General features: G+C 39.3%; 2 protein-coding genes across 2 annotated transcripts; one reads left to right on the forward strand and one right to left on the reverse strand.

The window, feature by feature from the left end:
* Positions 1-174: 174 nt before the first annotated feature.
* Positions 175-15,349, forward strand: EIF2AK1 (eukaryotic translation initiation factor 2 alpha kinase 1; the record flags this gene model as incomplete). Its single annotated transcript, XM_077786952.1, has 15 exons — positions 175-343; positions 774-932; positions 2,114-2,250; positions 2,919-2,956; positions 3,418-3,517; positions 4,215-4,295; positions 4,659-4,756; positions 6,379-6,432; positions 6,727-7,111; positions 8,193-8,304; positions 9,757-9,863; positions 11,455-11,575; positions 11,685-11,764; positions 12,116-12,349; positions 12,805-15,349. Coding segments are annotated over 15 exons (1,998 nt in total), but the record flags the coding sequence as incomplete, so codon positions are not given.
* AIMP2 (aminoacyl tRNA synthetase complex interacting multifunctional protein 2) lies at positions 13,191-16,826 on the reverse strand. The gene is made up of 4 exons (XM_021539754.3): positions 16,669-16,826; positions 14,941-15,147; positions 14,196-14,427; positions 13,191-13,712 (listed from the first exon to the last, which is right to left on the reverse strand). Exons 1-4 carry the CDS (start codon positions 16,786-16,788, stop codon positions 13,327-13,329), a joined length of 945 nt encoding a protein of 314 aa, XP_021395429.2. The 5' UTR covers positions 16,789-16,826; the 3' UTR covers positions 13,191-13,326.
* Positions 16,827-17,005: the final 179 nt, after the last annotated feature.

Genomic DNA, 17,005 nt, shown 5'->3' on the forward strand with positions numbered 1-17,005 from the left:
CTGCGGGCAGCGCCGGTCCCCGTGCGGAGGGGAGGGAACGCTCCGCTCCCCGCAGCAGACCTTCGGTACGAGCTCCTGCCCGCCCGTCCCCGCCTCTCGGGCCGAAGGTTTCCCCCCTCGGGTTTATCCCTCCAGTTCATGTTTTATCTCTCCGCGCCCAAAGAGCGGCCATAAACGCTGGCCCGGCCCCCGGAGCCGCCCACGGCGGGCCGGGCTGGCCCCGCCGGCCGCGGCGGATGGGATCCCGGTGCCCGGCATGTGAGCGGCGGGAGGGCTGCGGCCGTGCCGGTGCCGGTGCCCGCCATCGAGTTCCCTGAGGAGAGCCTGGAGCCGCGCTTTGACGGTAAGCGGGGCCGGCGGCAGCCCTGCGGGTGAGCGGGGAAATCGGCCCTTTCCCCGGCTGGCGGGAGGGAGGGAGGGAGGCAGGACCGCCGCCTTCCTCTTCCCGTCCTTCCCCGCCGCTCCGCGGTAGCGGCGGCCGCGGGCTGATGCAAGAGCGGGCAGGCCCTCGGCAGCGCCCTGCCCCGAGCCGCCGTGCGAGCTCCCCCTGCCTCGGGCACCTCGGCTCCCCGGGTAGCTGCTTTCCGTGAACGCTTAAAAATATTAATTACGTTCCTAATTAGCCTCTTAAGCTACTCGTTCGGTGGCAGCTCGAGTGCTGCCTCTGTGAGCCGGGGTTGTGTTGAAGCTCTGTGGCTGCCCGTTGTTTTCATGTTTAGGTAAATAGGTGTGTACTGATACCAAAGTTCATTCGTCTGACTGTCCTCTTCTAGATTCGGATGTGCCAGCGGAGCTGCGAGTTGCAAACGGGTCGCAAAAATTTGTGAAGTTCACTTCGACCATCCAGAACCAGCTGCTGCTTGTGTCACTGCTGGAGCATCTCTGCCACATGTACACGCACAACCCCGTTCACTCCAGGGGTTTGTTCCGAAGTTAGTAAGAGGAGTTCATTCGTGTCTCTCAAACTGCCTTACTGCAATGTGTACCAGACCCCTCTGTGTAGAATTACAGTGTAATACCAATACAAAGCTGTAGGTTTCATCCCACTGGGACATGAATGATTCTGTGAAGAGGATGAATACCTTGAATCAACTAAATTGGCAATGACAACTTGCCTTATTTTTGAAAACAGTAACAGATTATTGCTGTAGATGTAAGGATCAGACAGTTCCGCTCCAGCTAGATCTTGTGAGTTGCATCATGAGGAGGGCAGCAGGGTAAATTCTGTTACTGTTATATGTGATCTAAAGATGCTGGTAGAAGATGAATTTAATAAAATATCAAGAAATAGTTGCAGTAGAGTCTTCACTAAACATTTCAAAATTATATTCTGTGAAAATAGGAGTAAATACTTTTACAAGTTCTTTATTTTGCCATAAAATCTCTTCATATCATTCGGGGAACTGGCATTTTTTAAAATATCTTCTTGGTATACAACTTACCATGGGTATTTTGTTCATTTAGGTGTATACTTAGTGCATTTAAGAAAGCATATCCAAGGGTTTTGTCCTTACTTAACATGACTGTAGACAATAAAATGTAGTGTGTTTTTCATTGCTAGAATTTATGCCATTTATATCATCACAGTTGCACCCATCTTGAGCATTTACGAGGGTTTGTTTGCCACAGTTGTTTTACTCCATATGAGAAAGATGAAGTGGTAGAAGGGAGTGACTTCATTCTCTATTATGAGTATGTGCAAAATGTGTGAGTTTGGATAGGAACAAGAAAATCTTGACATTACCACTTGATTATAAATCCATCCTCGTAATTGTGAACCTGCTTTAAATTTTTCTTTTATTTTACGTCCATAAGTAAAATCTAAGTGAATGGGTGGATGTTTCTGTAACTCATCTGCTAAGGTGAGGAAGAAGAGGAGACCCTGGAAGGCATGGCAAATAATTCTATTATGTGAAGGGATTCCCATTGAGTAGCTCTAGTTTGGTTTAAATTAGTTTTAATTGCTAAAGGAACAGCATTAGAATAGGAGGGATTGTTCAGTTTTTCAGTCATGTTATCTTTCAAATAGGATTTCTTGTTTAAAAACTTTATGTGGTGTTATTGGATGGCTTTATTTAATGTTTTTCTGACTTTTGTCTGTTCCTTTATGCAGTTCTTCGTCAGACTTTCACAAGAACAGGGTTACTCTCCCCTTTTGTCTTTTGTGATGAATTTAGTACTATAAGACTGCAGCACAACAGAGCCATTACTGAACTGATGAAAGCAGCTAATAAACAAATACTTAATGGGGTAAGCTTTGTTACATGTCTTTGGCAACCTATGCAGTAAGGAGCTTTTGTGTAGGGGCTCTTGTAATATTAGATTGGGTCTTTTTAATAATTATACAAAATTTCTTAGCTCTTTGGGATGGCATGCTCTGGTTCCATAGGTGCAAACCAGTTTTTGAAGCCATCAATATATTGTACCTTATTAAATAGTAATAATAAACCAAGTTTAAATGTTTATAAACAGAGGCAAGGTGTTCTAAGTATTTTTTAAAGATACATCCAGTTTCAACTTTAAACTGTTGGTTATGCTAACACTCCCATATTTATATTAGTGGAGGGTGTCTTTGTGTACTGTACTTCAGACTGAATCAGACCTGTTTGCTTATCTTGCTGCTTGAACTAAGCTAGTTAATTTTGTTTTAAGCACGTTTTAGAGCCCTCATTTTATCCTGTTTGCCAGCAGAAGTCTAAAAGGGCAGTAATCTCTCCAGCAGAGAGATGTTAACAGATTACCAGTGGGATAATAATACTTTTATTTGGTGAAGCTCTCTGCAGCATACAAATGGCTGTCATTTTCTTCCAAGAAGGAGGTTGCAGTTTCTGTTTTGATGAAGCTGTCCATGCCACTGGCACAGCAGACGTGTTCTTTTTATATGACATGTTTTTATGTTGGATTTTGTTGTTTCATAGGAACTTGATAACGGAAACGGAGAGTCTCTTGCAATTGGGTATGTATTCAAAGCATGTAGAAATGCTAAATAAACTCCTCCCCTAAAGCTCTGTGCTCCACTCTGAATTTAATTAATACTACATTTCATATTTTGGCTCTGAAACAGAAAAAATGGTAAAGGTTTCTCCAAATTCTCAAAATGATGTGGTGATAATTTGTTCTTCAGTACAACTCTTGCAGTCAATGCCACTGTTTAAGAAAACAAGATTTATCAGGCATTAATGTTAAAGAAATAATCTAAACATTTCTGTTAAAACAGAGTATGGCTTTGTAGCACATGTGCATGGTCTTGCAATCTGCTGGTTTTCAGTATTCACCGAAACTCAGGCTGGTACAGTATGGTAATGTCAAAGTGCTTTCTTCTTTTCATAACATAAATAATATTTTTAGAATGTGTACAGCTGTATCTTACTTGTAAGTTGTAATTTAGTTTAATGCAGCCTAACTTTTCTCAATTAGGGAAAAAGAAGTTCTCTTTGAAGCACAGACTTCACGATACTTGAATGAATTTGAAGAGCTTGCAAGGCTGGGAAGTGGAGGATATGGCAAAGTATACAAGGTATTCTTTACCTCCCATATAAAACTACTCTATTTATATCTAGTTTTTTGTTGGAATTCGGAATTACTGTTTTAGCTGTACTGCCAAATATTTTTTGAATAGAAGAGATGCAAATCTGTACCTTAGAAGAAAGTTGGTGTTTCATTTCAGAAGCTACTCGGTTGCAATTAGTTTTGTTTGTCAGAAGCAGGCTATATCAGATGTTTTTCTTTATGTATTTTGACCCTTTTAAAATGAACGAAAACTCCTTATTTGACATGTGAATTATTATGATATATTGACTCTGAACAGCAACAGAAGTGATTGGTTTGCACTCCCCAATGCTTTAGTTGTGGCTACTTTTTTAAAATGAGCCTCAGAGTGAGCATAAACTGTCCAAGCCAATGTTGAATTGTGTTAAATACTTGTAGTGTATAGCCAGTCCAAGGTTCCTCCATGAGGTACATGCCATGTGGAAATGACAAATGTGGTCTCACATATTTATTGAGGACATGTTAAGCAGTTATCAGGACCTATCAGTATCTCTGTATGACAGCAGGGGTCTAATGCCAGTTTTATTCCCTGATACAGGTGATATTCCATATTCTACCCTATAATGGCGTGCAGAAATAAAATTTTAGAAAATAGTGGGTTCGAAAGGATTTAATTAATCCAAGCACATTAACATCTAATTTTCTCCTGTTGCAATTGTTTTCAGGTCAGAAACAAGTTAGATGGTCAGTTCTATGCTGTTAAAAAAATTAAAATTAAGAAGGCTACAAGAAGAGATTGTATGAAGGTATTCTTCTGTGTTTTGTCCCTGTTTTAATTCCTCTGTAGCTTATTCTATTCTAATTTATTAATGTAGCTAATAGAAATTTTTATGCATTCTGGATTTCTAAGAGTTTGAGCCTGTCAATACCTTGTTGAAAAAATAAATGAGACACATTAAAGTCCATTAAAAGAACTATATTAACAACTTGAATTTGGTCATCTCTGCAATGATGAAAATCAATTTGTTTTAAAGCTTTCAATTTTTTTCTGTTACTGTAACAATTTCATCTGTTCTTTCTCTCTAAGAAACTTATTTTTGTCACCTTTTATGTTTACTAAGCACACAGAATTAAGGAGTGTCACACTGTGGGTTTTTTGGTCCTTTTAGGTGCTCCGAGAAGTCAAAGTGCTGGCTGGGCTGCAGCATCCCAATATTGTAGGCTATCACACTGCTTGGATGGAACAAGTTCAAACAGTACATCCAAAAGGAAAGTACAGCTCCTTGTGTAATTCTTGCTTGCATCTTACAACCTCTGTACTGTTATTTTCAGGAAAGTATTACTTCTCTGATAAAATGACTATTTTTTTTCCCCCTTCTTAAAAGAACTAAAAGAAAGGGGAATTACAGGTGATCACCAGGTGTTTCTATGCACTCAATCCCTCCTTAGAAAATAATTTATCTGTTACTTAGTGTTTAATTTGGAACTGTGGAAATATCAGCTTTACTTGTGATAATATATGAGGAGGAATTTAAAGCTGTGTGAAGGTCAGTGAAATGCACTGAAAACCTTTTAATGCAAGACGTGGTGAGTTCATGAGGAGAAGAATGAATGCTGAGGAATGAGTTGCCTCAGATTTTGAGGGGGAAAGTGATGAACAGGACAAAAAACCTACAAATTTGTAACTATGTTTTGAAGTCTCAGAGATGTAGCTACAATAGAATGAGCATCCCAGTATGCTTCTCTTCATATCTGGAAAAGATCTAAAAAAACTGAAAGAACCTGAAAATATTTACTTTTAATGAAAACCACCCCCCACCAAGAACTCTTTCTTTTGCTTTCCAAGTTAGACTTTTTAAATTTTATTAATTTTGTTTCATAGTCCTGCACTGACAAAACAATCAGATTTTTTTGTATATCAGCTACTGTCTGTAACTGTTGAGAATTTATCTACTTTTGTGTTCATTTTAAACTTTCTTCTTCATTTTTCTCTTCAGGTTCTTTGTTCTGAGCTCTTTGCACACTCTGTCCTTTGGTGCCTTTGTAACCCTAATCCATTGGTTCCTTTCTAGTCCTTTCCTGGAATGCCTTTAGCAATTAAATCTTTTGATCCTCTCTTAGTGGGAGGTTTGGTTATGCTCTGTATAACTTTATTGCTTTCCAAGTCACTGACTTGTTGCCCAGCCAGCCATAAGCACTAAAGAAAATGCATAAATGCATAGGAAGTTGACAGTAGAGTAAAACAGGCAAAACTTTTTAACCAGTGATCCAGAGAATCTCAAGGGAAGCAATTGTTTAATGCTGGGGGTCCTTCATAAGTATTTAATGGTGGTAATGGAAGTGCATAATGAAATCTATAGGTAGCTTCTGTAGTACTTAATGGTTTCCCTTGTCTTACAAGATTGATGTTTTATATTTGCTCCTGTGTGCTAAAACAGCTTTTTCATATAAAAATGCAATTTTAATGACGATTACTTCCAAGATATCAAGTGTCTTTAAAACAGCAGCAGTGTGATATGAGAGGTGATGCCTTGTGGAGCTGCTTCTTTAACTGTATGTTACTCTATACATTGTAAGCCCTACTTTGAACAGGCTGCTGAAAGATGTAGTCCAAGTAAATATCTAAGAAAGCCAAATAAAACCCTTTTATTGCCTTTGTACAACGTATATTTTCTTTTCATTTAAAGATAAATTAGATACGTATTAGGGTAGCTTCTTAGAAAACTTAACAAGCTGCTTTTGCAGCAGCAGAAATGGAGGTAATCTAGAGCTACTCACAGGTAACAAAGTTCAGTTAAGTGAGGTGCTCTAGCTTAAATGGTCATTTTTAGTAAATTTGTAGATACATTCTTTGTTTAATGAAATACCATATTTATCTTTGCATCCAACAGGTAAAACAATAATGGAGTTGCAGCCACTAGTTTTGGAGCAAAAGAATAGCAAGTGAGTATTACTAATCTCAGTGGTAACATATTCAACTTTAACTTCAGCTGTGTATTCAGCTGTGTGTTCAGCTGTGCAGACATTGCTGTCCAAAATACCTGCTGATAGAAAATATTAAATCAGCTGGAGCCTGCGCTGACAGTTATGTAATCCTGGAGTTTTATGTGAGGAAGCAGCTGAACTCTTACTTGGAAGTGCTGCTTGCAATTGGGGGAAAAAAAATCAGTATGGTTTATCACAAATAGATGGTATGAAACTGTGTACTTATTTGGATTTCTCTGCCTTTATTTTCAGTGATCACTGTCACATCCAGAGTGTGGAAAGTGGTAGTTCAATTATCTTTGCTGACCTTACCTCACAAGAAAAGAAGTTCTGTGACAGTACCAGTCATAAAAATGTGCATAGAGAATCAGTGCAGAATATGGATGTAAGGAATGACTTTACAAACAGCAATAGCAAAGAGAGTGTAAAACCAAATAGAGGTGAATTATCCATAGAACTACAAGGAGGCATTGTAAATAATGGTAGGAGTTTATCAACGGATGTGGACAATCATTCAACACAGGGACCTCATTCCAGTCTGGATCAAGATGCTAGCACTGAAAGTGAGTCCTCTGAAAGCAAGTCCTACTCTGAAGTATGCTCCAAAAATGAAGTAGCACTCTGTGGAGATTTTGAGGTAAATACAGTTCTCTTTGAATATCCTTATCTGATGTCTAATTTTGTGATGTTTTTAAAGTAGTGCAGTAGACAGTGAAAATGAATTATTTATAACAATAATTTTAGAAGAATGGGATGACTGGAAGTAGAGCCAAAAGTTCAGACAAATTTTCTTAAGTGGGTAACATCATTACAAGGAAGCTGACCAGAGGAGCTGGTAAAGCTCAGCATCTATGAGAAACTTCCCATGTGTTAGGTCTCTTGAGTCTTTTCAAAGCATCTGCATGAATAAAAAAAAGTACTGCTGCATTAAACAGCCCCATCAAAATTGAAAATCTTTAGCTTTCACTAATTAAAGATAAAGCAGCTATTAATGATGAAAATGTCTTGGTATATCATGAGCTGTTCATGCAGTGTAGGAGTACATGGGAAGGAGGTAAAAGCAGATTCGAGCAGGGAATCACTTGTGCTTCTAAAACCTTGTTGTCATTTATACCATACCCCTGATATGTTTTGTATAACACAGCCAGCTCTGGAATGCTTCAAGCTTTTGCTATCATTTGGAGTTCCCTCTTGCAAGAAACCCAGTTTTAAAGGTGTCTGCATGAGTTGTCCAGGTTATCAGATGAACTGGTCTATTTCCAGAAACTGAGCTACATATTCATGGTAATAAATCAAACAGTTGGACTCAAAAGTCTTTTCCAACCTAAACAATTCTGTGATTCTGATAAAATTCCATATCAAGAAGTTGATTATTTTTCTGCTATTTTATATTGATGAAGCTGGAATAAACATCTGTTTAGTATTTCTAGAAGGCTTCAAACTCTAATTCGAATATCAAAGATTCATCTGGCAGTTTTGTTAGCATTTATCATATAACAATTGTTACAATTTGAGAAACAAACAAAAAACTCCCCAAAATTAGATAGCATTGTTGCACCTCTTCTTGAGTACAGTAGATTACTAATATTATACTTGATGTCCTTTTGGTACCTGTTTTTGTTTAATAAATTTTGGGTTTATTTGCTTTAAAGAAAATAACTAAGGAAATACTGTTCATGTTACAATGGCAAAATTATGGACCGTTATTTTTCTGTTAGGTGGAGTATCACTTGATGCTTCATATACAAATGCAGTTGTGTGAAATATCCTTGTGGGATTGGATTGCTGACCGTAATAAAAGATGTAACAAGAGATCTGAGGACACTTCTAGTAAGATTCATCACTGTCTTATTCATTGTAAAGCAAATAATTTTTTTTCTTGTAATTTGAAGTGCAGTTATCTAATTTTAACTTCAGCAGCTTATAATACAGATCTTTATTAAATTCTTTATTCACTTAATCGAATAGCAGCTTGTATTGAATTTGTATATGATAGATGTTGGTGAAAGAATTGAAATTCCTGAGTTTTAGACAGCTCTTCAAAAAAGAATGACTAAATGCCTGAGGCGTAGTTGTTACCAGGGGAGATCAGTGTCTGGGCAATACTCCTTATTTGGAACAGAGTTTTTTATTGACAGAATCGGCTGCTTCTCAGAAAGCTGGTTAAAGGCTAATTTATCTGCTGCAGAAAATACAATTATATCATTTGATCCAGACAGGTTAATTTGTAATAGGTTAAAGAATGTAACATTGACTTTTTTTGAGTGACCAGGGGGTTCTCATGCCCTCCTACCAAGCAGTCATCAGTAACTGTTGACATTTGGAAGAACAAATCCAATGCTCTTAAAGCAGTAGAGACATGTTGCATTCATTGGGTTGGTTGTATAAAAGCAGCCTATGCTCATCAGGTTGTAAAACAAAATGTGTGATAATGTTTTAATCACTATTAAGGTAAATCTGTTGTTTTCATTCACAGAAACAGGTTTACCAGCAAACTGTCAGCTGGCTGCCACTAATTTCTCCTGTAATCATAATATTTTAGCTTTCATGAGCTAAAAGATGATGTTCCTGGTCAGGAAATGACAGAATTACAAAGGCATTTGAGCTTGCAAAATGCTGTTTTCACACATTTTCATGGAAAAGGTGAATATTATCATAGATTAGACATGAAGAGATAGAAATCCAAATGTGAGTAAATGGTGAATATTCAAAAAGACACATTAAATATGGGTCATTAGAGCAGGGAGACAATGTAGTTTAATAAAATAGTAATGTGGATAATGGTCAAAACAAAGAGGTGCTAAGTTTATTTAGTACAGCAAAAGCCAGAGGAGATTGAGGATTTTCAGAGGGTAGCACAGCAGGAGAAGGATTAGGAACAAAACGAGAAGAATGCAAAGCAATACAGACAGCATGTCACTACATAAATTATTATGATTTTATCTGGAACTGTATTTTTCATGCTTGGTCAGGACTTATATGAAAGTAAAGAGTTTGCTAAATTTATAATCAAATAACTATCTGATAGGGTTTGGAAGAATCTTTTCAGAAGGATATATGTTCATGTTCCCTGAACTTTCCTTTTTGGAATTTTGATATTAGTTACTTTCAGCTAATTCAGAAATAATATCTTGAGAGCAGCATGGCAAAATCCATATTTGAAATACACTCATTCTGTTAAAAATTTATTCCACAGAATAAATAAATATAACTCAAAAAGAATACCACCATAATCTTGCATAACTCAGTAAAACTAGCTGAAATAATTTAAATTGTTTTAAGGTCCATACCATCTTGTGGATGTTGGCTGGACAATGAAGATTTTCCAGGAGGTAGTAGAAGGAGTTTGCTATATCCACAGCATGGGAGTGATGCATCGAGACATTAAAGTAAGTTCATTAAATTATTACTTGAGGTTGAAGAAAACAAAGACAATTTACATTATGGGAGAATTAAAGCAACTTCATAGTTGCATTAGAGATGACCTGGGCTCTTAAGAATTTAGTTGTTACATGTGAGAAAATACATAATCTCCTCTATAGCAGTGCCATACTTTGTTTACTATCAGCATAGTACTCAGTTACACTGACTTAACAAGTGGATTTTAAGCTCTGGAGTTGTTTTCTCCTTTGAAGACATTTTCCTGTCAGAAACAAACATGGTCAGATTGGTTTTCTTTTGTTTCGGTCTTTCTGCTTTGCTTACTGATAGACCTGAACAGCAAGGAAGTGAGTGTGTGTTTTCCTACTTTGCTTCCTACTCAGGTTTTCTGCATCTGATACAGCAGCTGTATGAAGAAATCATGATTATTAAACCTCACATGTGGAAGCTTGGAACTACTTGAAATCACTCAGTCTTCACTCCGGATTAATTTTCATTTTTCTGTCAGCTGTTCCAGGGTGGACAGATTTTCAGTTTGCCTTCCCATTTAGCATCATCAAAGTCTGCTAGTTACATAAAGAATTCCAGAATTCCATACAGTTACTGCAGACCTGCTTTTGAGCCAGTTCTCAAGGGTTTCACCACATATTCTTCTAGTGGTGATTTTGCAGATACCTAGCAGAGAGTGTAATTTCTGGGATAGTATTTTAAGAAAGTCTTTCAGTGTGTGAATTTCTGAGAACAGAAGCCCAGTGTGTGGGTGTTCTGGATATGTTTTTACTTCAGTGGATATGAGAAGCCTAGCAACTTGTTCAGCAGTGCTGCATTTTTTAAAGTTTGATATGCATTGAATAAAGGGAAAGAATGGAGATTGCCCATCTCTTAAAACTATTTACAAAAGAATGGAGATTGCCCATCTCTTAAAACTATTTACATCTCCTTTATACATTAATAAAAGACCAACTTTTTCCTTTGTGCTACCTGAGCAAGTTGGGGGATTTTTCTAGGTACATAATGCTTGCATTTCTCCTCCTTAGTGGTCCTAAAACCAAAATATATGGATAAAAACTGTTTCAGTTTTCTGAGTCAGTGCTCTCAAGTCTGTTTTAATTTGGCTTTTTTTTCATAGTAGCTTCCCAGAACCAAGTGGCATATTGCAGCTGCTTATCATACAGAAAAGTGTATTTTGGTCTGTATGATGTCTAGCCCAATGATATTTAGTCATTCTTCCTGCTACATCAGTTGGTCAAATTTACTGTCCACTCTTGCCTGTTCGTTTTTCTGTTCTGCAAATTTCCCAGTTTCTGTTGGTGAAAAAAAAGTACTTAATCTTGTCACAAAATCTTGGGTTTTTTTCTGTTTTGCTTTTCTTCTTTTTTTTCTAGATCCTTGTTCTAGGTATGTGGTCTTTTGGCCCAGATGATGTTCCTAACACATGATTTGGTACCAGCAATGACTATTTTTCTCTCTCACTACTAAAAAATGTAAAATAATAATCTTATACCTGTGAAACTGGATTTTACAGACTCTGTAACAGCTAAAATTCTGTAGTTGTTTTTATAGACATATTTCTAAATTGTATTCTGTCTTCATTTGCAGCCTAGAAATATCTTTCTCCATGGATCAGATCATCAGGTGAAAATAGGTGACTTTGGATTAGCCTGCAAAGACCTTCTTTGGGATGATGCAGACCAGTGGTTTCAGACAGAACGGATAAATGGTAAGAAAGTGTGATGGCTTTCAGTGTTCAAGTTTCTATGTTATTCAAATCATTAAAGTGTTACTTGCAAGAGTAACAACACTTGCTAAGTCTCAATTGCCTTTCAAAGGACTGACACATACTTCAGGAGTGGGGACCTGCCTCTATGCCTCACCAGAACAACTGCAGGGATCTCACTATGATTTCAAGGTAGAGAACTTAGTTTTGTTTCTTCTTTTCACTGCTAACATAATAGATAATAGAAATAAATCAAGCCTTTCAATAGGCCAATACATAAATATTCCTCCTGTCACTCCTAGTGTTTTTGTTAAAATATGGATTTCGACTTTGCCTTCTCATTTGCTACTAAAGCAAAACTTTTTTTTAGTATGTTGAGAATGTATATAGATTGGTATTTGTGTTTAGTAGTATCATGATACTCTTCATATAATCATGAAACTTCACTGTTGTGAAACTTTTTCATATGATTTTATGAGAAAAAGCAGTCCACTAAGTTAAAACAGCAGTTATCCCAAAACTTTTTCTTTACCCCATTAACAGTCAGACATGTACAGCATGGGTGTTATCCTGCTAGAACTCTTCCAACCATTTGGAACAGAAATGGAAAGAACAGAAGTTCTTACACATTTAAGGACTGGCCAAATTCCTCATACTTTCTACAAGAAATGGCCTACTCAGGCCAAGTATGTGAAACTCCTCACCAGTCTGAGAGCTACAGAACGCCCAACAGCAGCTCAGCTTCGGGACAGTGAACTCTTCCACACCACAGACCAGGTAACCTGGACCAGTAACCCCAATCCTTACAGCCTAAATGAACACAAAATGGAAATGTCCTTTGTATCTCTGCCTGCATTACATTTGTTTGGCTTTGAACTTAATCACATGTTCCTCTTAAGACTCTTTTTCTGATTACAGTATTGAGGCCACTGTATTATTTCTGGTGTCTTTGCAGTGAGATAGCTGGTCATTAACTTTAGGCAACTTTCTGAACTGTACACTTGAGAGGTATTTTTGTAGGTCAGAAAAGCTTTCAAAGCATTTCATCACATCTGCAGAGTCTTCTAATCATTTTTCCTTTTCATACTCCACTGGTTTGTGGATTTAAGTTATAGTAACAAGAATGTAGAATAGCTGAGTGCTGCTGCACTGTGTCTGTAGTGGACTGCACACACAATTCGAGTAGGTCAATAAGGCTTTATATCCTTGCTTAGCTATAATCTTATTTTCAGGTTATTTCTAACCTCCAACAGAAGGTGAGACAGCAAGAAGAAGAAATAGAGAAGCTGAGGGAGACAATAAGACAGCTGTCTGAAGAGCAAGACGAACAAACAAGACTAGGCTCTCCTGTTTAAGTACAGGAAGAACTATCCTTGATTATGTGTTAAGTTATATAAAATGTTTCTTTTTTTACATAAAATACTTCAATGCATTTTCATTTGGCTGTCTGTTCTTGAAAGGTATTTATCCTTTTGCCTTGACCAAAGGCTCCTGAAAAAGAATCATGTAGTGGAAAAACTTAACAGCACAACTTGTTTTTACAAAGGATTAATTTACATACCGTAGCCATTGAACAAATGTGTTACACAAGAGTTACAAAAAAGGTCACACCCAAAAGGCAGCTGTAATGCTTTTATTATTTTAGGATTCTGTCCAAATATAATACCTAAAATACATCTCAGAAAAGACTCAAACATTACAGCAGGCATGAGGTGGAGTAAGATTAAAACAACACCACTATGAAGGGTACGGGCTCACTTGAGTAGCTCCATCACAGAGCTGAAAGGTGCCAGGTTCTCACAGGACTTCATCCACTTCTGCACGTTGGCCGGGGCGGCGTTGGCAGTGCCCGTCTGCTGCAGCACGCACCACGCCACCACGTCGGCCAGCGTCAGTTCATTGCCCACCAGCCACGAGCTCTTGCCCAGGGCAGCATTCATGGAGCGCAGCACTGCTCCCCTCTCCTTGCTGCTGCCTTCTTTCAGCTGGAAGATGGCCGTGTCCACCCAGCTGTCGATCAGAGTTGAGGTAACTGCATTGTACTTCTGCCCAAACAGGGAAAAGAGAAATCGAGCGATATTCCCCTCTCCTTCTATGGGACACATGGTTTGAATGCTAAACTTCATCTGGGGCTTGGGAACTGAAATTAACAAAAAAAAAACAAAACAGTGAATCCAACATAGTAAAGAAATTAACTAGAACAGTAATTCCACTATGAACATTGTGATGCCAGCATCACTGTTAATATCATTAACCTGATGAACAATTTTCAGTCTTGTGGGATAAAGAGATCACTTTTTGAAAAATTTAGCCAAATCTCCTCCATAATTTCTCTTCTAGTTACCTTATTTGTAGAAACTAAAAAACATTAAAAAAAAACCCCAAAACCTAAGGGTACAAACAACCCTGTCAATGCCACATGCATTTTAACAGCAGTAACTGTGAACAAGAATCTTCCTTTTCTGGCCCAGCATGGTTCACAGCTATGAAAAGAGAACAAAAATGTTTCCTGCTTCTTCATATCCATCATATATCAGCACAGGGACACCGAGGCAAGGTTTTATAGCACAAGTTTCATTTTCTTATCTATTGTAAAATATTGATCTACAAATTTCATTCTTACCATCCTTCCAAATCAGAGTAAAGCCCAACTGATACTCATGACGTGGCTGTTGCTTAGTCTGCTCTCCAAAGCACTTCAAGAGGTTTTCTGGCACACTTTTCACTGATGAATGTGTGTGAACAGCTGATAATATTTTGTACCGTTCACAAAGCAGACTGTGTATCACTAACAGTGACAGTGGAGGTAGAGAAGGATTTGCATTGATGACAACATCTTTCAGGGCTCCATAATCCTGAATGGAAAGTAAAACATTCAGCAGGTAAGACACATTCCATATCATACTCATAATTATTGCTTTCATTTGACACCAAAATGTACATAGTCATGCATGTGTATATGTGAAATTCTAATAGTATTAGTAAGTAAATAAATTCAAGCTTGGACATTTAAAACTTTTGTAAACCTTTAAACATCTTCCTTCCTTACCATGTAGTGAAAGGCTATGACAGGTAAATTGTACTTCAAGATGAAGCCAATGTTTAAGTTTCTAGTTTAGTAGCAAACAAAAAACCAACTGTTGAAATTTAAAAATTAACTATTCTCGCTTCAAATTATATCCAAATGAGCATACATAGAACCAGTATTTATAAGTGTTTGTATATATAATCTGGATGGCCAAAATTAAATGGCAATTTTAGGTTGTGTATTGAGTTATGAGTGTCCCAGGTTTTAATGCCCCCTTCCAGCCCTGAAAATGGAAATGTAGAGAAAGTACCTGCCACTGTAACTGCTCAACTAAACTTACCTTTCCAAGCATCAGATCTAAATCTGCTCCATTTGTTGCCAAAGGAGAAAATTCATCAGTTTGAATGATATTTGTTACATCAAAGTCAGCATCAGGGGTTTGTATCATCTTGGAGAGCCCATCCACAGCACTCTTCAGTTCATACAAGCGCTTCAGAATCTCCTCCTGGCGGCATTCAAGTGCTTGAAGTGATGGGTCAACTTCTTCCTACAGGAGAAGAGCAAACACATAAACATTCACTCAGCTTAGTGTCAAAATAGTCCACAGCTCCCTTAACATTAAGTTTTGAAAGACTAAACACCTTCAAATAGCCAAACCATTGTGAATATCATGGGCTTATGTCTATCAGTAGTCTCTTGCCTGTATGAGTGTGGTGAGATGGTGTATTTAATAAAGTCCTGAAATCCTCCTGCTTAATAGATTCTTTTAAACCATTAGTTACAGCAAATTTTAACACAGTCAAAATCAGACAAAGAGTTGGCAGTGAAGTGCTGAACAATGACTAAAAAATCAAAGACAGCTTGTCAGGTTCTTGTCAGCCCAGGAGAGCAAAATTAGTAAGTTTGCGGTACAGCGGCCAAACAATAAACTTTTTGACAAATCAGGCAGTTAATTAAAAGCCCTGCAGCTTTTGATGGATGGTATATTGTGTGATTCAGTCTTTGTTTCAGAGAATATAAATTATAGTGAAAAAAAAAACAGACCATGGGCTTCATTACATGTTAATACCAATACAGGTTTTTATCTGAATTACCTCACAAATATCTCATCTTACAATCTCTTTTAAAAGAAGATGAAAAACATATGCAGATTTTAAGTCTACAAGCTTAAAATAGCATTAAAGAAAAAATTTCAAATAGCCTACTTCTAAACATCCTGAATAAGGATTAAACAAACCCAAACTATCATGGATAAAGAGAAAAACAAAGTAGCAAAGTAAAATCTTTATATCCACTTAATATTCTTAAAGATAAGACAAGGGAAGACCTCTTAAGTGACCATTATTTAGTTAGTACACAATTCATACTTTGCAATGGGAAGGTATTTCGTTTGCATTCCTGTTAATTCTGACCCAAAGTTACTCCTACTGAGTATCTCCACCATCAGCCTGAGTGAGGGCACAGCAAATCCACGATGGCATCAAGCTAAAACTGGCCACAAGCAGCCTGTGAGAATTCCATGTATTCCTGGCACTGGAGAGGCTGCTCAACTAGACCTATGTAACACAGTACTTGGCATTTTTGTCTTATTTAAGGCAAAAGAGAGCGAGACTGGGAACTGAGGGTGTGTAGCTGGCTGAACGCCGAGCTGAGCCGGCAGAGCGATGATGCAGCAGGACGGAACGAGGCCTGCTGGGCACTCCCGGGGCTGGCAGGGAGCTCGGCACGGCCATTCAAACATCGAAACCGCGACAGCGACCCGCGCGAGAGCCCGGAAAGGTCAAAATGAGGACTACTGAAGGCTTTAAAAACGTTACGGATAAATTCCTGGAAACGCTGATTTCATTTAACCCTCGGACGCGCCGCTTACGCCGAGGCGAAGCCAGGTCCCCTCCTGCGGGCTGAGGCGGTGGGAATCGGCCCGTGAGCTCTCCGGTAACGGGAGCTCCTCCCGGTCCCTCACAGGGGCTGGGGCTCTCACCGGAGAGAAGGAATACCGCCCGGCGGCCGCATGCCCGGCCGAGCACCGCGGGCCAAGCAGGTCCTCGCACCCACCCCTCGCTCCTACCTGCGGCGCGGCGGTGCCGTGGGCGCGGTGCAGGTTGGGCAGGGCGTACATGCAGCTGGGCAGGTGCTCGGCCAGCACCCCCGCGCTGTGCAGCGGCCGCACCTTGTACATCGCGGGCATGGCGGCCGCGCCGCGCCGCGCGCCCGTCCGCCGCCGCCGGCCCGCCCACCCCCGCGCCCATTGGCGGAGCGGCGCCTTACTGACGCGCGCGGCAGCCAATGGGCTACGGGCTCGCCCGCCCGCCCTCCTGCCATTGGCCGGCGTTGAGCGGCGGAGCGCGTCCCCACAGGCCGGTCCGTGGGGGCGGGCGCGCTCCCGGGGCGGGGGCTGAGGGGAG

Source organism: Lonchura striata, chromosome 16 (genome assembly GCF_046129695.1).
Source record: "Lonchura striata isolate bLonStr1 chromosome 16, bLonStr1.mat, whole genome shotgun sequence".
Taxonomy (NCBI): Eukaryota; Metazoa; Chordata; class Aves; order Passeriformes; family Estrildidae; genus Lonchura; species Lonchura striata.

Coding starts and splice junctions, on each gene's coding strand:
- AIMP2 (XM_021539754.3), bottom strand. CDS start 16,788: ATGCCCGCGATGTACAAGGTGCGGCCGCTGCACAGCGCGGGGGTGCTG. Junction 15,148..16,668: donor ACGGCACCGCCGCGCCGCAG/GTAGGAGCGAGG, acceptor CTTCTCCTGTAG/GAAGAAGTTGACCCATCACT. Junction 14,428..14,940: donor TAGATCTGATGCTTGGAAAG/GTAAGTTTAGTT, acceptor CTTTCCATTCAG/GATTATGGAGCCCTGAAAGA.